The sequence below is a fragment of the Pagrus pagrus genome, assembly GCF_965226575.1.
Source record: "Pagrus pagrus genome assembly, chromosome: 20".
Taxonomy (NCBI): Eukaryota; Metazoa; Chordata; class Actinopteri; order Spariformes; family Sparidae; genus Pagrus; species Pagrus pagrus.
Window position 1 is genome coordinate 27,525,385 of NC_140207.1, and position 23,646 is coordinate 27,549,030.

A 23,646-nucleotide genomic window follows, 5' to 3' on the forward strand; every position below is an offset into this window, starting at 1 on the left:
TTCAATATCATATACTGCAAGACTTACTCAAGAAATATTTGTATCCGTGGGAGAACTACCAGCATGCAGTTCTCCGAAGGATCCAGCTCACAGGGGGCCCATTGAACAAGCATTCATAACCATTATGTCATAAATAATATGACAGCAAAAACTGTGAAACGTAAGCATTTTTTTATTTCAAACAGTGCCACAAAACATAAAAAAAACTTGATAGCAACAAATAGCAATGAAACACAACAAAAAAAAAAAAATAACATAACATAACTTAAACATAACATAAATCTTAACAGCTAGTGTTCACAGCACAATGAAAATATTAAAAAAACTTAAGAATATATACACAATGTAAAAAATAGTCTCACATTAAATATCTCTCTAAAAGGCAAACCAACAATTAGTTTAAAAACGTCAAATTGCTTAACATGTTCTTTTAAAACTGCTCAGTGTTGAACAGAAGAGCTAAAAAGATTGTACAACCTCTGGAGAATACCAAAGAAGGAGATGGAGAACACTGAAGATTTGGCTGCATCTGCTACAACCAGATTGAGAGTGTGACTGCTGCATGGGTCACATGCAGCAGTACCAGTAGTACCACCTCATGTGATACTACTGGTTGGGGGTGATGTGTCTTCACTATGAAAACATGTTGCCGTCTCACGTGAGGTGGAAGTGGACGCTGACTGCACGTTGGAGGTGGATGCTGACTGCCCCCTGGAGGTGGATGCTGACTGAATTGATATGACCAAAAAAGAAACATGGCATGACATGTCACAAGTCATATTATACATATTATTTTGAGTGCAATACATATACAGTTATAAATAATGAAGTGGAATACTGAACTTACAGTTACCGTTATCAGCATTTGGAAGCGGCATGTTATCCTCTTTTGCTGCTGGTGCCAGAAACTTCAGCAATGATCCTGAGGAAAGATAATAAAGTGATACTTATAACACAGTAACATGTTATTAACGTCAATTTAAAATGCTTACACATTATTGAATTAGAATTCCTGAAATTCAAATTTACTTTACTTTACGTTTTCTTGGGCATGGCTTTCTTTTCATTGTTTACTATTTACATTTCATTTGATAGGGACAATGTAATTTAACATAGTTCCAACACAGAGGAACTAGCTTATGTGCTGGAGCATGCACTATGGCTACTTAGGTTTTTATATTTACAGCATGATGAAAATATACAGTTTTCAGTAGGCCTATCGTATAACCATTAGGTCCACTCAACAGATATGGAAAATACAATAAAATACATTCATCACACCCCACATAGCACAATAATTTACACCAATACACTTTAGTAATTTAGAGTACACTTGTCAACATTTCTTTGCATCTTAATTTCATAACGTCGTAGCTTGAGAGTTAGCTCAGTCAGACACAGCTTTCATCAGTCACTAGGCTAACGTTACAGAAAAATTATTGTCCAAGTTAACGTTAGCTAATTTCCCCTCCAAATCACTCTCTGGTGTCCTATAAAATGTAACTCTAGAAATAGCAGAGACCATGTTTATTTCAGGAGCAATGCCCTAGACCAAGTTAACTACTAGTTTCTACTTTCTTTCAGCCTGCTTGCTAACAAGTCGACTGTACCGACTTTGACTCCTGGATGGCCGGCGCGCACTCGACTCGGTAAAGTCAAGGCCAGCAGAGCTCCTTTAGCCAAGTTAATATTAGCGAATGTCAAAGTAAACAAACGCATTTTTGTGAAATTTACGGTATTGAAGTGTCTCTCCCCCACAGTTAAGGCTATACTAGCAGCATAGCCATATACTATAATATTTAATGTTATTATCCGCTCAACTTACCAGTCTTGCTTTTTTTCTCCTCTTCATCTTTTTTTCTTCTTTCTTTTTTCACTTCCCAAGGGATAACTCCTCTTCATTGTTTTTGTTTGTGGCTTTCCACTTTGTTGTCATTAGGTTTGTTTATAATGCGAAAGGCCACTTCAGGAGTAGGTGGAGTCAGGTGGGGCCCCCTTAGGGAGATCACGTCTCATACTGTCATTGCAAACGTTATGCATTGACTGCTGTTGTTTAACCCTCTGGAGTCAAGGGTATAATTGGCCGTTTTTGACTACTTTTGATTTTACCTTTATATTTCACCTTAAAAACTGTTTACCTTGCCTTGTTTGGTGTCATTTTTTTCAGCACAACCTCACCTGTGTGGATTTACAGGTATTTTTCAATTTTGACATACTATACTAACACAGTGGACCTAAAATCACACAGAAAACATAAAATCCGAGTAGAAAAAAGTTATATTTTTTATTGTGAAAACCACAAATATGTTTAACCAACCATTTTTATAACTTATAATGCAAATATAAATTGTGAAATTCAAAACCTTTGTACAATTTTAACACACAACAGACTAATTTACCACTATTTACATTAAAATGCAGGCAATGCCTCAGGCTATTTACAAAACACAAATGGCACACAAATTATTTGTGCCACTCAAAAAACAGTTCCTGTCCACCACAAGACAGAGGGGCACATCACAGGCCTGACACTTCCAGGGTGTGTCACTCCTCCTGTTGTCCACCTGAAGGCAGTGCTTGCACTTCAGTCTGCCTTTGGTGGCTTTATGGCCAGCATCTGTGGCTGTGGTGATGGGCACAGGAATGTGATCAGCCCTCCTGCTCTGGGGAACACCTGCTTTGTCCATGCCACAAAGCTGAGACACCAGCTCCACCATGAAGTCCTTGTGTGTCATGGGCTGCACCTGCTTGGCATTGCTCATCTCACGGTGCAGGATGAAGGCATTTGTTGTTGCAATGTCCAGGAAGTGCAGCAACATGGTCCGGTACCAGCGAGCAGTTTTTCTGTGGGTGGAGTAGTACTGGATGAGCTGGTCTGACAGGTCGACCCCACCCATGCTCTTGTTGAAGGCCATGATTGGTGTGGGACAGGGGATGTCTCTCACAGCCCAGCGTCCATCTCCATCCTTCACTCTTCTCTGCACTGTCTCACCTGAAAATGCAGGATGGATGGTGGAGCACACAGACACCTCCCGTGTATCCATCCACTTCACAAACACCAGTGGCCCCTCTCTGATCCATCTCACTGATCCTCTTCCACATTTTTTGGTGAGAGCATTTGCCCTCCCTCTGGGGCATCCTCTTCTGTTCTCCCTGTAGGTGCCACACGCTCCGAACTTCATGCTGGCCAGGTCCATGAACAGTTTGGGGCTGGTGTAGAAATTGTCCATGTAGATATGGTACCCAGTGCCAAGACAGGATGGCTGAATGAGGTCCATGACAACATCATAAGACAGCCCATGCTCACTTGCAGTTACAGCCTTCCCTGTGTAAATGCTGAACCTGATGGTGTAGCCACTGCTCGACTCAGCCAATACAAAAAGTTTTATCCCCCATTTAGTTGGCTTATCTTTCATGTATTGTGTCATGCCGGTCTTTGCCTTAGTTGCCACCATCCTTTCATCCACTGACAGCTCCCTCCTCGGGTGGTAATAAGACTGGCAGGCAAGGAGGATGTCATCATACAGAGGCCTGACTCTGAACAGTTTGTCATGGCCTGGTGTTCCCTTCTTCCTGTCGTTCTCTGCATCCTCCTCGGGATCACTGAGGTGGATGTTCCAGAATATGGACCTGAACCGGTTTCTGGTCATCACTTTGGCTGGAAGTGGCACGGACAAAATGTGATTCTGTCTCCAGTAGTCCTGGAGACTCGGCAGCGACACCAATGACATGTAGATCAGGAGACCAAAAAACTCATACAGGTCCTCCTTCTCTATGTCAGTCCACTTGTATTTTTTCCCTGACTCTTTGTTTTTTTCCGCATTTTTGTTGGTGTTGCTGCAGATGGTATTGACCGTGTCAGTGGCAAAAAACAAAAGAAAAAGGTCTTTTGGACTGTGGGGGGAAAGTGTCTCTACCTGGACTCCTGGTGGTCTGTGAGGCTGGAACCTGCTTACTGCTGGGGCAGTGTCAGCATCCTCCTTTGTCTTCCAGGGCTCAGAGCTGCTGCGTGGCTCTGCTGCCTGAGCCAGCGGGGACCGGGACCTGGTGGGCGTGCCGCGCCGTCCCGTCCTCTGGGTGGACGTGCCGCGCCGTCCCGTCCTCTGGGCGGATCTCCGACTCCGTACACACGTCGGAGGCTCCTCTTCCTCTCTCTCCTCCTCCAAAACAAACGAGGGATCATCCACTTCGTCGTCAAACTCCTCACTCTCCGGCTCAGAGTCAGACTCGGGCTCCACCGCGTCTCCCTCCGCTTCGTCCAGCTCGAAGAAGAGCTCCACATTCATCAGCCGCCTCATTGTTTTGTCACACAAAACAAAAAAACGACTGCACTGCACACTAAACACACGGCACTACACACTACACTAAACACACGACACTACACACTACACTAAACCACTACACACTAACTATACACTCAAAATACGCTAAATGTCACAAATAACTCCAATCTCAAAACTCACTATCACTATCTCTGTCTCTATCGCCGCCGTAACTCCCACAACTTTCCCTTTTTTCCCCAGCAACTAAATACCGCGCTTTGCCACATTATTTTTTGATTGATCGATGTGGTGCATTTTTCCACCAATAAATGAGGGGTTGCCATGGTTTTTTTTTTTGTTTATTTTTGCTGCCAGCACTTTCGTTACACTCACTTACTCGCTTTTCCGGTCTCTAAATGCACCAAACGTGCATCGAAGGTGACGAAAATATTCAGGAAAAAGTATGGCGTAAATAATGTATCATAAATCTGGTTTTATTTGGCCTATCAACACAATTTAAAAACAAATATATAGTTTGTGGTCAGCACTTTCGACAAAAGTTGAAACAGACTGGGACAAGGCTGCGTCTTGCTGCTACGTCGTCATTAATCTGTCACGTGATTAAGACACGGAACTGACACAATAATGATGTAACAGTGAAGACTTATGGATCCATTATCACATTTATTTTACATGATATTAATGAAATACAGTTCCAATACATCATAAAGAATATAGTATATGTGACATTAAGTAGATTTTGTAGTAGACCCAAAAGCGGACACCAAACAGGGAGTAGATTAAAGGTGAATTTATTGAACACAATGAACCCTAGCAAGGTAGAGGTGGTGAGCTCCGACTCAGGCAGGTGGCTCTGCAGGAGGAGGTGGAGGAAACTCACAGAAGTGCAGGTTGTGTGCTCAGGGAGTCCAGGGAAGTGCAGAGTGGCAGAGGTGCTGGCGGCTGGGTGGTGTTAGGCCAAAGAGCTGATCCAGGAATTGTTCAATCACTTTCAAATATTATTTGATATCTAGTGTCTGCTCAAGACTGCAGTGTTGTTCAAGATAACACCATTTAAGATGTACATATCAGTCCAACTGCACCCAAAGAACCAAGGACCTAAACGAGACTTAATATTAGTGGTGGAATTTTGTATTTAATTAAATGAGGATTTGACATGTTGTTAAAATCTGGACATCACTTTACATACGATCGTGGTCAAAAGTTTACATACACTTGTAAAGAACATGCATATCATGGAGGTCTTGAGTTCCAATGATTTCTTCAAATTTCTGTGATGGAATGAGTGGAACACATACTACTTCATCACAAAAAAACATTATTGAAGTTTGGTTCAATAATTAATCTATTAAAGGTCTTCTGAGAGTGTGACCAAATCTTACAATACAGAGAGCAACTTCAAAGATCCATTGTACTTATTATAGAAATGTGTGTCAATCAAATTTGCTTTGTACCATGGCATCTTAACTTCTTTTGTGTCATTATAATTGATAAAGACTGATGACTTTTCTGGGCCCATTTTAATAGGGCTTGTTTGATACACCTAGCCACAAACACTACAATCGGAAAGTCTAAGGAGCTCAGCATTGATCTGAAAGAGTGCATTATTGATCTGAACAAGTCAGGAAAGTCACTTGGAGCCATTTCAAAGCAGCTACAGGTGCCAAGATCAACTGTGCAAATACTTGTGTGTATATATATATATATTTATGTGAATGCAAATGCATTTAACATTTTCCCCCACCCATTCAAAATGAGAAGGAGATCAAGGCTGATCTGTCAACTACATTCTCTTCATATACTGTGATTGCCTGTGGTCATCCTATTCATTCAGAAGACAGGTCAGTAGATTGTGCAGTTAGCAGAGGAACGTTGGGTACACAGGAAGTCACTGGTTACTTCTTTATAACCTCTGGCTTCAGTTAGACCACTTCCTGTTGAACAAATGACAGGTGAAATGGGTATGATGAGCATCTGTCCATAGATAAAGACAAGAACTGATAGAACAGTACAAGAACGATAATCATATTGTATGTTTGGATGGTGGTGGAAACCCCTTTTGGGCACATGGCATATGTTATTCTACTGGTGTCATCAAGCTGCCAAATAATCCCTTTTTTCATCCAGACTGCTGATGACTGAATAAGGGGGGACACCAGGACTTTTTGTCCCCCCACTTTCAGATATTATGGTGCAAAGCAGACTTGTTAATCAGCATAGAGACTGCAGATCAGTCTCTATGCTGATTATCCGATTGATTCCGATTGACTGTCCTTTAAGCTAACAAATCAACCATATGAACTGATAAACACGGCTAGATACACCTGACCTCAAGAAATGTAACATCCACTTCACTAATTGTTAAAACTATAAACAAACACAAAAATGACAATTACCAATATAAACCACCAAGTTCTGAACAGACATGCACTCACCGGCCACTTTATTAGGTACACCTTGCTAGTACCGGGTTGGACCCCCTTTTGACTTCAGAACTGCTTTAATCCTTCGTGGCATAGATTCAACAAGGTACTGGAAACATTCCTCAGAGAGTTTGGTCCATATTGACATGATAGCATCACGCAGTTGCTGTTGATTTGTTGGCTGCACATCCATGATGCAAATCTCCCGTTCCACCACATCCCAAAGGTGCTCTATTGGATTGAGATCTGGTGACTGTGGAGGCCATTTGAGTACAGTGAACTCATTGTCATGTTCAAGAAACCAGTCTGAGATGATTCGCGCTTTATGACATGGCGTGTTATCCTGCTGGAAGTAGCCATCAGAAGATGGGTACACTGTGGTCATAAAGGGATGGACATGGTCAGCAACAATACTCAGGTAGGCTGTGGCGTTGACACGATGCTCAATGGGTACTAATGGGCCCATAGTGTGCCAAGAAAATATCCCCCACACCCTTACACCACCACCACCAGCCTGAACCGTTGATACAAGGCAGGATGGATCCGTGCTTTCATGTTGTTGACGCCAAATTCTGACCCTACCATCCGAATGTCGCAGCAGAAATCGAGACTCATCAGACCAGGCAATGTTTTTCCAATCTTCTATTGTCCAATTTTGGTGAGCCTGTGCGAATTGTAGCCTCAGTTTCCTAGCTGACAGGACTGGCAGCCGGTGTGGTCTTCTGCTGCTGTAGCCCATCCGCCTCAAGGTTCGACGTGTTGTGCGTTCAGAGATGCTCTTCTGCATACCTCGGTTGTAACGAGTGGTTATTTGAGTTACTGTTGCCTTTCTATCAGCTCGAACCAGTCTGGCCATTCTCCTCTGACCTCTGGCATCAATAAGGCATTTGTGCCCACAGAACTGCCGCTCACTGGATATTTTCTCTTTTTCGGACCATGCTCTGTAAACCCTAGAGATGGTTGTGCGTGAAAATCCCAGTAGATCAGCAGTTTCTGAAATACTCAGACCAGCCCGTTCAAAGTCACTTAAATCACCTTTCTTCCCCATTCTGATGCTCGGTTTGAACTGCAACAGATCGTCTTGACCATGTCTACATGCCTAAATGCATTGAGTTGCTGCCATGTGATTGGCTGATTAGAAATTTGCGTTAACAAGCTTTTAGACAGGTGTACCTAATAAAGTGGCCGGTGAGTGTAAGTATTACAAAGACTAACAGATATTTTTTTAACATTTTCATTTTGGGACTTAAAACAGCAGCCTAAACAAAATACACTGTCAAGCACAAGGCTAGATGGGAAATTTGGGTCGTTGCTACAGGGAGTTACTCTACTGGCTGACTGATGAGGTTACTATTGGTTGGATAATGCTGTGTTTTTGATGTAAAACCATGTACATTAAATCGCAAGGTGCAAGAAAATAGGAAAAGTTTAACTGCCTCCCGTTTCTCATTTGCAGCTTCGTGGTTATGCTGCCAGCTTTCTGCTTTGTGCTTTCTGACTTTTTGTTTGCTATTCGGGGAAAAAACCTCTCAGGCGTGTCTCCCCCTTGGCTAAAGGTAGTTTGAATGACAGTTCAGTGCCCAGGACCATATATGAGATTGACCCATCCAGTTACTTTGTCCCTCCCCCCTTTTGGGTGAAAAAATCCTAATTTGAATGGCGGTCAATACAAATTCTGATGACTTTGCTAATTTAACAGCTTAAAATAAGAAAACCATATGTCTTTTTAGGTATTAGGAAAGAAATTACCAAGATCCCTTTTTACCATCCGCACAACATAGCTAAAATTAGGTCCTTCCTGTCCACGGCTGATGCAGAGATCCTGATTCATGCCTTTGTTTTATCTAGGCTGGATTATTGCAATGCATTATTTTCAGGTCTACCGCTTGAGAGTGCTAAATGGTTAAGATAAAGTTTAACACGTACAAGAAAATTTGATCATGTTACACCAGAGATGTTCACAAGTATTTTTTTGCAAGTCAAGTCTGAAGTCTTTGGTCACGAGTCCAAGTCAAGTCTCAAGTCTCTAAAAAATAAGTCTTATGTCTCTTCTGGTTGTAATGAGCCTTCTGTCTTCTGCTGCTATCTGGTCTACTAAGAATACTGCACAGCTATATCTAAGAAATTCAAAGCATTTACTGTATTATTATCATTCCTTTATCTATTAGCATACAGTATCAGTACTGATTATTTGTTTGTTATATGATCACTTTAAACAGGCTATTGCAATGCAATATGAAGAAAAACCCACAATGAATGCTTTCCTTTAAAGGAAAGTATTCTTCCAACATGAACATACAGTTACAGTATATCTTGCCCCCTATTGTGCAGGCTCAGTGGGACCATAATAACAACAACTGTATTGTTTAATTACACTGGGTCTCTAATGACACATTCCTCTATCCTCTCACTCAAACTCAGTGTAATGGTAACCTGGTAAACCTGTAACATTAACGTTACATGGTCAACAATTAACCTGTAACCTGCCTTTAAAGGAATAGTTCACTCTAAAACAAAATTCAGTCATTATCGACTCACCCACATGCTGGTGATAAGTCCGGTGTAGTTTCTTATTCCTCAAAGTGCAGCTGGAGACCCACGCGGGTACTCTCCGGCAACGATAATCCATATAACGAGCTTAAGTGGCGCCCGGGAGAAAATGTCCATAAAACTACACAAAAAAAGAAAACATAATGATTGTTCACGAGTCCCAAAACACGAGTCCGAGTCGAGTCTGAAGTCTTTTGAGCACGAGTCCAAGTCAAGTCTTAAGTCTCTTAGTGTGTGACTTAAGTGCAACTCGAGTTGAGTTGCAAACTCGAGTCCCCATCTCTGTGTTACACCAATCCTAGCCTCACTGCATTGGCTCCTAATTCATGTCAGAGCAGACTTTAAGGAGCTGCTGATGACATACAAAACTGTACACAGCCTTGCCCCATCGTACATGTCTGATCTCATTATACCGCATATTCCACCTCCTGCATTAGGCTCTCAGAATTCAGGGCTCCTGATGGTTCCATGGGTTAAATAGAAATCCGCTGGCTGCAGGATTTTTTAGTATTTGAATTCACATTGTCCTGCTGACAAGAAACAATCTGTTTATTCTGATTAACATTGCATTTCTCTACCTTTTGTTTTTGTTTTCTGTTCCCACAAGCTGCAAGCTGTGTTCTCTCACTGTCCACTCTCTATAGCTTCCTCCTTCTCCTCCTCCTCCTCTTCTGTTTTCATTCAGGCTCCTTCTTCTGATGCCTCACATATTCATGGATCTGGAGCGTCAAACCCTGGGCTCCGCTGGATCATTGCTCTCCTCTGTTTTACTATCTCCCTATATCTGTATTTTTGTAAAATTCAACGCCTCTTCATTCTGATGTTTTCTTTTTTATTGTTAATTATCTTGTAAGGTCTGCCCTCATCCAGGTCACCATGGTGGAGAGGTTTGATTTGATTCACCCTGCTGTCCAAGCACACGGCAGTGTAGGACAGGGGTCATCCACTACATTTATACAAGGGCTGGAATTTTTCATGGCAGACACTGTGGGAGCTGGACTTTCAAATAAAATAAAATTAAATTAATCATTTGGTCTGATTACCGTATTATTTTTTTAATATTTTAACCATCTAATTTCTTAGCCTTTATCAGTGAGAACAGACTCCTGTCACCTATACCGCAGCCAGCCACCAGGGGGTGATAAAGATATTTGGCTTTATATTTGTGGGGCTGTCATGTTGTCCATCACTGGGTTTGACGCTAATATGCAGTGTCGCGATTGGTGGAAAATACGTGCAGGGAAAAGGTCTTTGGATTGATTTTTTTCCTGTTAAAAGGGCTTTTTTCTAAATATGGCAAATTTTTCCTCACTCGAATCTAAGGTCTAAGGACAGAGGGTGTCATTCACTGTACAGCTTGTAAAGCCCACTGAGGCAATGTGATTGTGATTTTGGGCTATATAAATAAAATTGATTTGATTTGATTTGAATACAGCCACAATCGTCAATTTACAGCTTCCCCTTTGCCTCAGTTACTGGAAACAGTATGTGTGCAAATGTGTCTAATTAACGTTTCACTGTTGACATTCCTTGTATGCTGGACTGTAAGATCAGAAGTTTAAATTCTGACTGCGGATCTAAACTCGAGACTGCTGAGAAAGATAGCAATGTTCATACAAGTGGAATAAAAGGATGCAGAATATTTTCACGTCTAACTCCTCCAAGTGTATGTCAAACCAGCAAAGAGAGTCTGACACAGTTTCCTTTCCAGTGTAGAATAATATAATCAAAATAAGTAATAATCAATCGATAATAACAGCTTGTGTGTGTGTTAAGTAAGTAATAATCATGTGTGAAGAAATCATGATAGATGGTCATCAACTGATTCAATAAGCACCTAACAGTTGAAGTGCTGTAATGTGAAACCATGAATGTGAAATGTCAGCAGAGACTCAGAGGAGGGGACGTACAGTTTGAGGGAGTTCAGACAAAGCTCAAGGCCATATTCTGCAGAGCGCTTCTGTAGATCCTAAAAAATGTTTGGGTCGGCGCCATCTTAGACTATCTCAGAGGTCTTACAGCAGGATTTTGTAGCTTTAAACGCAGCTGAATTCACTCAAGGACGAACATCTCATTAGTAAGTGTCAGCCATATTGCTCCAAAAAGAGTTTAAAGCATACTATGTCGCTCTAGAGGGAGTTCAAAGCATGTCCCCGGTAAGAAGACAGTCGTAATGGATGTTAGCTGAGATAAGAGCACATAATTAGCCTCATGTTAGGAAAACTGCCACGTTAACGAAATTCAACGAGGAGTCGAACAAAGAAGAGTGATCGATGAATCATGGGGCCCACCGCTCCGTCTTAGCGGATATAAGGAAAGCACATTTTTTTATGGGCTTTTGTCTGTTTGATCTCATGTTTTTGCTGCCAAAGGTTACACCCGTAACTGAACGTTCTCTATCGTATCGAGACTATCTCTCCACCCATTACATATTACATATGTATGGGGAACCTCTGTGAGGAGGCCGTGCAGACCAAGCACAAGTGCAAATAGATAGATAGATTAACTGAACTATTTACACTCTTTACCCCAGCATGCCCCTGGAGTGCCCCCAGCACTCTTTCTAAGTCCCATGGGGGCACCCTTGGTGTCTTAGGTCGCACTGTTTGTCGCTGGGCGCCCTTCAAGAATTGTGAAATGAGGGCACAGCAGCGTCCCGACAGACTATGGTTCCCCACTCGTGAAGCCTTGATCGTGGTTATCATGCCTCTGAGGGTGGCAGCAGATTTACCATGTCCCAGCTGCTCTTGCAGGAGCTGCAGGATATGCAGTGATGTGGAAACGCGGGGGTCCACGTGATGGACTTCGCACCAAGAGGTGAACTTTCCCCAACGGAAGGCATATGCCGCACGGGTAGAAGGTGCCCTTGCCGACTCCAATGTTTGGATGACTGGCTCTGGCAAGCCTAGGGCCCTTATTTCTGCCCTTTCAGGGGCCATGCCCACAGTTTCAGGCCCTGCGGGAAGGGGTGAAACAAGGTGCCCCGTGCCTATAGCAACAGGTCTCTCCGAATAGGGAGCTCCCAATGAGTTCCATTCAAGAGTGGTGCAATTTCTGAGAACCATGGCATGTGGGGCAAATTTGGGGCCACCAAGATAACTGCTGCATCCCCGAGCCGGATCCTCCATAAGAGGGGGTGGAGAAGGCTGAAAGGGGGAAAGGCATACAGCAGGCCTTGAGGCCACTGGTGAGCCAGAGTGTCTGTACCGAGTGGTGGGTTGTCCCTCCCCAGGGAGTAGAACATTGGACTCACATTGGACTCTTAGGGAAAGGAACCTTGGGTATGCCCATGTCTATAATTCGTGGGCCAGCTGCCCTAAGTGGGGAGAGCCCAGTCCCCCCTGCCTGTTGACATAGGCTGCTGCCACTGTGCTGTCGGTCCTGACTAATACATGGCAGCCCTGCAGGCGTGGGAGGAATTGTAGGAGCGCAAGGTGGATTGCCTGGAGCTCGAGAGCATTGATATGTTGTTTCAACTGCTTGCTGGTCCAGGCTCCCTGGACTCCCCCAACCTACCAGCGAGGCATCTGTTGCCAGGAGTTGCCGATGCGTCACGGGGCCCAGTCTGTTGCCCATCCCCAAGTTCTGTTGGCAGCTCCACCAGCGGAGTGCCACACAAAGTCGTCGTGTCACCAAAACCTTGGTCGACAGGGGAGACTGGGGCACCAAGCCCAAGCTCAGCAGACAACACTGCACCGGTCGCATATGCAAAAGGCCGAGCGGGACTATCTGAACAGTGGCTGCCATTAAGCCCATCAGACAGAGACACAGCCTCCAGCTCACCCTTGTGTTGAGGCGAAAGTGGCGGAGGCAAGCCCTTATAGCCTCTCTCCGCTGCGCGGTCAGGGAGATTGATGCTGCTCTGGAGTCCAGGGTCATGCCGAGAAACTGGGTGACCTGTGATGGTTCTAGGTTGCTCTTTTTCCTGTTTACCTGCAGCCCCAATTCCTTGATGTGCTGCAGCAACCTGGAAACGTGGTTGCGGCACATCTGTTGTGTCTGGGCACATACCAACCAATCATCCAAATAGTTGAGGACCCTGAGGCCTCGCCGACGAAGGGGTCCGAGGACTGCGTCCATGCACCTTGTGAATGTGCGAGCTGCCAGAGAGATCCCGAAAGGGAGGACCATGAACTCATATGTTCTGTCCCCAGATTGGAACCGAAGGAAGCGCCAATGCCCTCTCCAAACTGGTATTTGAAAATAGGCATCTTTGAGATCAACTGTGGCAAACCAGTCGCCTTGATTTATGGCCTGGCGCACTCTTGGAACCGTGACCATTTTGCACCGGAGGGGACGGAGATACTGGTTCAGGCCTCTTAAGTCTAGGACTGGCCGAAGGCTTCCGTCCCTCTTGGGAATCAGAAAATAGTGTGAGAGGAACCCTGCCTGGTGGTCGGCCTTCTCCACTTCCCTGATGGCGCCTTTGGAGAGGAGTGTTGCTGCCTCTTTCTCTAATAGTTGCCTGTGTTGCTCGCCTCGTACTGCGGGCTGAGCCCCAGGCATTGACAGTGGGGGTTTGCGTAAAAATTGCAGCCGGTACCCCTGGGTCATGGTTGACAAGACCCATGGGTTGGCCCCTAGTGCTGCCCAGCCTTCTGCCCATCCCGGTTGGGGGCCTGGGTAGCTGGGGCTCAGCACACTGTCAGGAGCGGGGTGGAGGCGGTCAGCCCTGGCGCCGGCTGGCCCCTCTACTCCTGCTCTGCAGCTGGAATGTCTGTCCCCGCCGACGACCCAGCTGCTGCCTAAGGTCCCCTGGGCCCCAGCTGGGTTGTGGCGGCACAGCTTGACATGAGGGGGCCCGAGGGCGACGGCTTCTTTGCGGGTAGGCTTATGGGCCTGAGAGCTCACTGGCATGGCGCCTGGCCTCTTGGGCCTGTTGCAGCATTGTTAGCGCCCCCCAACCGAACATGGCAGTGAGTTCAATTGGCAGCCCTGTGAGAGATGTACGATCAGCTGGCTGGAAGCGAGACTGCGTCAGCCACAGGTGCCTTCTAAGAAGTGGGCACGAGCCTCCCTTGTGCACAGAGGCATTATAAAGCAATTCATGCATGCTGCAGGGTTATCTCTGGCATCCGCGGCATGCTGGGAACCCAGACATGCTATGCACTTGTCGTGCCCATCCTCCATAGGTAGTGTGACGTTACAGGCCACACACACGAGTGGACGCAATAGCCATGATGGCAGACAACGTCTTTTCTATTAATATTTTTTTCTTTTATATACTTACCTAAAAACTATACTTACCTGCCTCTTTATCCCCTCTATTTATTATTTAATGGGGAAAGGCCCTATTTCTTTTTATTTATTTATTTATTTATTTACTTATTTTTTATGCCGTTGCAAATCTCGCGAGATCACATCTGAGTCTCGCATGATGACGTCACGCCTGGCCACGAGGGTTTGTTTACCCCCCCTTGTGCTAGGCTAGCTTAGCTGTTTGCCAGTTTGGTCGTGGCTCTTTGATTGTCTGCAGAAAGACCAACACCCGGAGCTAAAGCCCATGTGTGCGCCGTACGGGGAAAGTTACTGAATGGGGGAATGTATGCGTTTGCCACACTCAGGAACGGACAGGCCAACGCCAGCTGGAGCCCAACCTCCCTCGGTCGCGTTAACAGCACCAACGTGTGTAATACGCGGTACGGGGGAATGTATACACCCTGTTTTGACTAGGGGAACAGACTGGCCAACGCCAGCTGGAGCCCAACCTCCCTGGGTCGCGTTAACACACCACCGTGTGTAATATGCCGTACGGGGGAATCACAACGAGCCTAACTTCGGCACAGTAGGCCCACATTGTTCAGTAGCGCTGCAGATACTCAGATAGCACTAGCTCCTAACAACGAGGGCTACACGGAATACAACCACCAGGGAGACAGCCTTGAGACAATTCTCCCACTTCTTAACTGCTACTTCAGCGACAGATTAGCGGCTACAGTTGTACTCCTTCAACGTTTTATAGTCTATGTCTTTTGAGTCACGCACATCCGTGTGGAGATCAAAAAAGCACTAGTCCCACGCCAGCACAGGTGTTTTATACAACACTAATCAAGGGCGTGGCTGGTACAACCGGTGTGTCTTAAAGAGCATCCACGTTGCACGATCCAGTAGGTCGATCCCCATACATATGTAATATGTAATGGGTGGAGAGATAGTCTCGATACGATAGAGAACAAGCCAACAGAGGGGCCCGCCAGAGGGAAGGAATCAACCTGCATTTCAGCACCATGACCTATAAAGTTAAAAAAGTAAGCAGAGCCTTTTATATCTGCAAATTTGAATTGGTGTTTTTTCGATTGCAGACGCATTGGTTGAAACTGAAGCGACATGTTCAAAACTCTTAACACAGTCTGCAAAACAGAAATGCATGTGGGCTAAACTGTGTTTCACTTTTCATTGCTTTCAGACGAAGTGCATTCAGTGACCACAGTCACCGAAATGGATGAAGTCTTTTCTCATTCACTAGTTCACACCTGCAAAACACTATGCTTTAACAGCACATTTTTCAAATGCTAACATACTTTGTTCAAAACAGTTAAAAACAAACTCAAAACAGAATGATAGTTGAACAAACATGAGGAATTATTGCTGCAGCCACATTGAAATCTATTGAAAATTATATAAAAATATTGACAATAAAAATAAATAAAACGAAGGTGCAATTCCAAACAGCTAGTTTTTTTTAGCTGAAAACTGATTCAGGTGATCTGCGTTTGGCCTCATTAGCAAGCATATACAAAAGGAGTGGCTTCTGATTCTTTTTCCTGTGCAAGTATGGATCAAAGAGCAGAGGGTGAAGTTGGTGGAGAGAGAAGAGCAGCCAGGAGAGGAAGGAGTTTAGTTTTATCTGTAACTGTAATTTGTATTCTACCCCTGGAATTCTGAGATTCTGCATTATTCTGTTTACGTAATCTTTATTTTTTGTATGGTCCTGAAGTACTTATGCAAAAGCACAAATGTTCTTGAATAAATCTCTGCATTCCTGATTCAGTGTTGGTGCAATATATTACAGCATATACAATAATTTAGAACCATTAAAGTGCAGAAGATCCTATATAAAATACTGATTTACCTGACAAAAATCATTTAAACTTGAAATATAAGATGTATTTGATGTAATGTTCTTTGTTGTTAGTATTTTGTCGTTCCGTTTGTTAAGAGTGATTGTGTGTGTTTCCAAAGTGAGACAATGTGCTAGTGTTTTGTTGAATGAGCTTCTCTTGAGACAAGTATGAAGTGTTTTGTTGGTGAGACACACTTTTGGGCATGAGATTAACTGTTGAGCTGAGCTGCAAGATGGAAATGCAGACTGTGTTAAGAGTTTTGAACATGTCGCTTCAGTTTCGACCAATGCGTCTTAGCAATCGAAAAAAACTATATATAATTGCATGATCAGATGATACACAGACCCATATACATGTCCTGCATCAAAATATTCTTTGCAGTTTTTTTTAAACACTAAAATCAAAAGTACACAATTATAAAAACCTTACACTCAAGGAGCAAAACTCCGGACCAGATTAGCACAACTATAAGCGCAATGTCAGCTTCACACTTTTTGCAAATGACTGCACACAGTAAATTGCAAAACACTAAACACACTTGTATACATTAGACACAGATGCATATCATGATGTCACTTCCTTGCAAATTCCAAAGCACTGACTTTCAAATGACCACACTCATTATCTAATTGGTTAAACACAACACTCAGGTGCACCAACACGATTGCTTAATTGTAGACACACCAATCAGGTTCAAGCACTACAAAAAGGCAGCAGGTGAGTTCACCTGTCTTCTACCACAATGGAACGAGTAAGACGAGGAAGAGTAAGAATGAGAGGAGGAATTCAAAGAGAAGGAGAAGGAGGTATAGGCAGAGGCCATGCCAGAGGTCAAGGCCAAGGTGGAGGTAGAGGAAGAGGAAGAGGAAGAGGAAGAGGACGAGGACGAGGACGAGGCAGAGGCAAAGGCAGAGGAAGACTGGAAGCAGGAATACATGCCCTAAGAAGGAGAGGACCAAATTTATCAAATGAAATTCGGGAAACATAAGTTGACCATGTGTTGAACCACGGACTGACGCTGAGGGAGGGTGGACTGAGAGTTCAGCCAAATCTTAGCAGATATACAGTGGCATCTGGGATCAGGACATTTCGACAAGAAAACAGGTAAAAACAAATCTTTCCACAAAAGTAATCAACTGCTTAGTATGTACCATATCAGCACTGTTCATACTGGTTCCTGTGAGATCCTATGTATTTCTTTCCACATAGGATTCAGGGGCGAGAGCGACAAGGAGGGAGGGGGCCTATTTTCACACAAGAACAAGAAAGAGCAATCATAAACATGGTTCTGGCCAATAATGCAATAACTCTCAGAGAAATTCAAGTCAACATCATTGGCGACGATGGCATTTTCAATAATGTTCATCAGGTCTCTCTCTCAACACTGGCACGCATCCTGAAAAAAAATCCACTTCAAATGAAACAACTGTATCAAGTGCCTTTTGAGCGGAATTCGGAGAGGATCAAACAACTGCGGCATGCATATGTGGAGGTATGTATTGTTCACTTTAGCACTGTGATGTTACACACTGCAAGCTAAATTTACTGTGTATTAGATCCATGCTAAACTACACAATCTTGTCTTTCACTGTATTACAGAGAGTTTTACAGATGGATGCTGAAGAAATCCCACACGAGTTTATCTACATCGATGAGGCAGGGTTTAACCTCACAAAATCAAGAAGGAGAGGCAGAAACATCATTGGCCTCAGGGCTATAATCAACGTGCCAGGACAGCATGGGGGTAACATCACCCTCTGCGCTGCCATTACACAGAATGGGGTCCTCCTCCGTCATGCCAATATGGGCCCTTATAACACAGCTCACATTCTGACATTTCTGTACTAACTGCGCAACATCCTCACAGTGAACCAAATACAACAGATGCAATACATTGTCATCTGGGACAATGTATCATTCCACCGCTCTGCACAGGTCCACAACTGGTTTCAGCACAATCCTCAATTTTCTGTGCTATACCTTCCACCATACTCTCCATTTCTCAATCCAATCGAGGAGTTCTTCTCAACGTGGCGGTGGAAGGTGTATGATCTGCAGCCCCAGGCTCAAGCGCCATGGAGGAGGCCTGTGACCAAATTGACGCCATAGCCATTCAAGGATGGATTCGACATGCACGGCGGTTCTTCCCTCGTTGTATTTGGTGAATTTTTAGTATTGTATATTTGCACTTTCTCTGTGTACTTCACTTACATTACTCAAATAACTGAGGAGTAGAATTGCTAAAAGTGTTTTAGGTTAAGCGCAGCAGTGTGTAACTGGTTCAGACAGAATTAAGTAATATGAAACGTGTGTGTTTTCATATGGTAACAAAATATCATTTTTATAAAGTAGTGTATAGTTTTTACAAGAGTGTTTCATTTTGCAAAGGATGTGAGGTGTTCTGCTAATTGTGTGTATGGTTGTGGTAATTGTGTGTAGTGTTTTGAAAAACCGAGCCCTCTATTCAAAATCGTGCTTAAGCAATTGAAAAAAACTGTAATCGTCGTCACTGGCAGCGCTCTTGTTTTGAAAACATGTAAACCCTGTCTGTTTTGTTGTTGTGTTTTCTGATTTGCCGTTGTGTTTTCTGATTTGCTGTTGTTTTCTGATTTGTTGTTGTGTTTTCTGATTTGCTGTTGTGTTTTCTGATTTGTTGTTGTGTTTTCTGATTTTCAGTTATGTTTTCTGTTTTGCTGTTGTGTTTTCTGATTTGCTGTTGTGTTTTCTGATTTGCCGTTGTGTTTTCTGATTTGCTGTTGTGTTTTCTGATTTGTTGTTGTGTTTTCTGATTTTCAGTTATGTTTTCTGTTTTGCTGTTGTGTTTTCTGTTTTGTTGTTGTGTTTTCTGATTTGCTGTTGTGTTTTCTGTTTTGTTGTTGTGTTTTCTGATTTGTTGTTGTGTTTTCTGTTTCGCTGTTGTGTTTTCTGTTTTGTTGTTGTGTTTTCTGATTTGCCGTTGTGATTTGCACACTGGCCACCGTGGGCCAGAGTAAGGAGTGTAAAACTAAATAAAAAGAACCTAGAAGATAAGATTAAAATTGGGGGACAGACTAAATTAAAATAACAGACAGGTTTGCTGTAGATGCAAAATTAAAAATACTTTTGCAAATAAATAAAGAATAAAATAAAATCAGAGAACAAAGTCCTAGGCTTTCTAACATCGCTAGCGTATTTTTGTTTTTTTAAAGTACATGTACTAAATGTTGGAAAAGAAATAACTGCAGAATAAATAAGTAAATAAAATATAATAAAGTATAATAATAAATAATAAATATAATACATTAAAGTATAATGATATAATAAGTAATTAAGAAATGAAATATAATAAAGTATAATAATATTATATTAAATAAATAATAAATAAAATATAATAAAGTATAATTATATTATAATAAATAATAAATAAATAAGATATAATAACATAACATTATAATAAATAATACATAAATAACATATAATAAAGTATGAAAGAATATTATAATAACACAAGTATAAATGTTAAATACATACGGAAGAAAGAGACAGCAGCGAAGATGAGATAATAACAGATGATTGTTCTACCACAGAAGGAAGTATCGAAACACAGGGTATCAGAACTCATTTTTGGCTTGAACGAACATATGTTGATGAGGAGGGAAAAGATCATTGGCAAACTAAATAAGAAAGTTGTCAATTAGTTACTAAGAGAGTTTCCTGCAGTATCGTGGACTGAGGTGTTAAAGAATTTGGACCCTTCACATATTAACATCGGTACTGTAGCAGCTCTGTAACAGACCAACAGCTAAAGCTACTATTCCATTAAATCCCATTCTAGGGATCCCTAAAGGGTTGATGCTTGCAGGGAAATAGAGGGGCGGTAGATCCATGGCTGGACATTACTGTTGTCCCCAGGAAAGTTGAGTGGGAAACAGGCAAATTTCGGAGCATTGGTAGCAGATGGTTCTGATGATTTAAAGTATAATCCCACACGAGAAACAGACTTAAACCAGGTGTAACAGTTAGTAAAATAGTGGTGTGGATAAGAACAAAAGAGGAAAGATATCAGCTATTTCTAGAGAGGGAGAAGCAAGGCAGGGATATATGGGGGCTAAAATGGTAAAGGGGAAGGGGTGTTAGCTCCACTGCCATTGGTAGTAAGTTGCTGTCATGGGGAATTTCCACCCAAATCTCTTGGACCAGCCCCACGAGTGATAATATCTGCAATGTTCAGTGGTCCAGGGATCCACCACCAATCCTGAAGTTGCGTGCTGCTTTGGATTTCTCCAATCCTGTTGGCGAAGAAGGTCTGGAAGCCATAGCTCTCATGTTGAATTGCACCAAGGACTGTTTGGCTGTCAACAAAGTGGTACCACTGCTTGACTTAAATTCAGCCATGTTGCTCAAAGTACTTCTTTAAACGGGCGGCGAACACTGCTCCACAAAGCTCTGCCTTGACTGCTTCCCCCTTGTGGTCCAAGGGAGTCAGCTTAGCTTTAGACTCCACCAGCCTCACCATAGAACCTCGGTCACAGGCCCACCGCAGATACAGGACGGCACCATAAGCATTCTCGCTGCCATCGGAGAAGGTGATTGCATCAGGTTCAGCCGGCGCGCCCGCTGGTGTCAGGGCTCTATGAAACTCGACCTTGCTCAGCTGAGAGTATTCTTCAAAGAGGCTGATGGCATCTTCGCTGAGCTTTCCTGATAGTGCAAGGTCCCAAGTGTCTTTGATGGTGCTACACTTGGGTTTGGCCTCCTGAAATGCTCTCCGAACCAAAATGGCCCCTTCCTGCTTTACAGGCGGCGTTAGACCAATTGGGTCACACAGCCCAGAAACTTGGCTGAGTAACTCTCGTCATGTCAGTGGGTCTGGCATCTGAGCTCTCACCTGCTCCAGTCGAAGGTCTTGTTCGAGTCTCATTTTCCTCTTCCTTTTTGAGAAGTTTATCCCAACCATGACAGAGCTTTGTTGTCCTCCTCTTTGAGCTGATTCGGCAGAATCACAGTCCTTGGAGTAGCCACTTGTTCCTGTTTTCCAGAAGACTCCTTCCTACTTTGACCAGAGAATACCCACAGCTTCAGCTCGAACCCTCCTGCTTTCAGGATCTGCTCCACATTTTCTGTGATGACTTTAAGCTGGTCCAAGTTATCATGGGAGGTTAAGAGGTCATCGACGTAGCTGTCTTCATGTAGCACTCGGCGCTCTTCCTCAAGGTGGCTGAACTGGGGGAGATTAGCTGTCTCTCTCATGGCGAGTTGAGCGATACAACCTGCTGGCTTGTCTCCAATGTTAACTCTTGTGACTGCATATTCACCCAGCTCCTCCTCTTCAGAGTCACGCCACAGGAACCTATGCAAATGCACTTCTTGGTCTTCCAGCCACACTGAATTATACATTTTTTTAAGTCTCCCAGAGCAGCAAACCCTCCCCTCCGGAATTTGAGAAGCACAGCACGGATTGAGTTGAGGACGTCTGGGCCTTTTAGTAGGAGATCACTGAGACTCACCCCTCTGCACTTTTGACTACTGTTCCAGACCAGTCTCACTGGAGTTGTGACGGAGTGTGGGTTGAGTGCGATGAGGTGGCTGATGTACCATACTGGGCCAGTCCAAGCATGAAGGACGTCTTTGGTCAACTTCATTGCGGCCCGGCGCTCGACCATCTCGTGAACTTGAGCAGCATAGGCGGCCTTCCACTCTGGCTCTCTGGCCAGCTGCCTCTCAGTCCTCAAGAATGTGGGTTCAACTGCACTCCTGTTGTTTGGTAATGTGGCTGGATCTTCCACCCACGGGTACTTGGTGTGCCAGTGAGGCCTCTCACTGTGGTCATCCGCAGCTACATATGTGAGCCCACTCTTTACCACCTCCAGCTCTCTTTCTTCAGCGAGGGTCATTTCTTTGCCGCCTGGCTGACAGTTTCCACACCGACGGCCCCCACATCTCGGGACACAGCCAGCACCGATGCTGTCCCATTTCCACCAGTCGAGGAAGTAGGATGTAGTAGTAGCACAACTAGATTGCTGAGGTTGGGCAGCAATTGGGGCTTACTGGTTTTGTGGGGGATGAATGGGGACTACACAGGTGTGTTCTTCATACTTCACAGCAGCAGTTCTCATAGTTAAATTTAGATCTTGCGAAGTGCGTCCTTGATGTGTGGGCTGATACGGTGACCTCCTCAAACAGCCCAGGATGGGAGCTGGCAACTGTCTTTCCCATTGGTCCGTCCCACAGCACGAGGTCCCCCACTGTGCGGATTTTCTGCGGAGCCAGCTGACCCTCCTTGTGACTTACAAGGAGCTGGATCCCTCTTGGCCTTGCCAGGTCACTGAGCGGGATGTCTGGGAAGAACTCCTGCAGTTTCTTGGCTGACACATGTCTGTGGATATCTGCAATGCTGTCCAAGCCGTAGCAAACCAGCTGGTGGGACTTGAGAGTGCCTCTAGGGGTGTTAATACAGATTTTCAGGAGGTACCGCTTTGTATTGACGAAGACTTTCATGCCTCCTACACCATGGACCACAAGTGTGATGTCTTCGCTTCTGAGATTGAGCCGACCTGCTGCCTCGTGGGTGATATAATTGGTGTCAGGAGCTAGGTCAATCAGGATCCCAATTTTCTGCCCAGCATTGGTTGTTACCTCCAAAAGCATCATGATGACAGGCCACTCCACTAGGCCGCTCTCTGCCAGAAGACTTGAGTGACTCTTTGCAACATGGGAGGTGATCGCCGCTGTGTTGCAGAATGCGTCCCGGCATTAATGGCTAATTCAGGTGAGAGCTTTCTGAAGAATTCTTCCTGGGCCTCAGTGTAATTCCTCTTGTTGCCACCTCCCACTGTGCTGCCTTTGCTGCTCCTCTGGGCCGTGCTGCCTCTGGATGCTTCAGCATTGGGACACAGATAGTAGTGGTGGTCTGTGGCTCTCTTGTCCTCACACTCAGGATTTTTGCACAGGAATGAAGTTTGGCAGCGAGTCTCATCGTCATGGACCTCCAGACATTTCCAGCAGGCTCCCAGTTTTCGCACTGCATCCTTCTTCTCTGTGAGCTTGAGCACACAGACGAATGTTGCCACAGACGATGCATCCTGAGAGATGATTGCTTGACTGGTTTGAGGCTCTGGTTCTGGCTTGCCTTTGCTCAGGTCGGATTTCCTTCCTTGGTGGCTCTTCATCCCTCAGTTGGTCCAGCTGCTCATAGATCCTCTCTTGACTCTTGAGGAAGGTCAGACGACTGTCAAAGCGTCTCTCTGGATCAGCACTGCTTCTCTCAGCTGCATAGAGAAGCCATTCTTTCTTCAATGCGTCAGGAAGCTTGCTTTCTATTGACTTTGTCACCAGAGGGTTCTTTAC

General features: G+C 44.1%; 1 protein-coding gene across 1 annotated transcript in view; it reads right to left on the minus strand.

Annotated features, from left to right (window-relative positions):
- Window positions 1-6,094: 6,094 nt before the first annotated feature.
- LOC311249491 (uncharacterized protein) overlaps window positions 6,095-23,646 on the minus strand; it is an 81,434-nt gene continuing 63,882 nt past the window's right edge. The window contains exon 4 of the mRNA XM_084340554.1: window positions 6,095-6,217. Coding sequence (XP_084196680.1) covers window positions 6,126-6,217 — 92 coding nt within the window. The 3' untranslated portion in view covers window positions 6,095-6,125. The remainder of the gene's footprint in view (window positions 6,218-23,646) is intronic.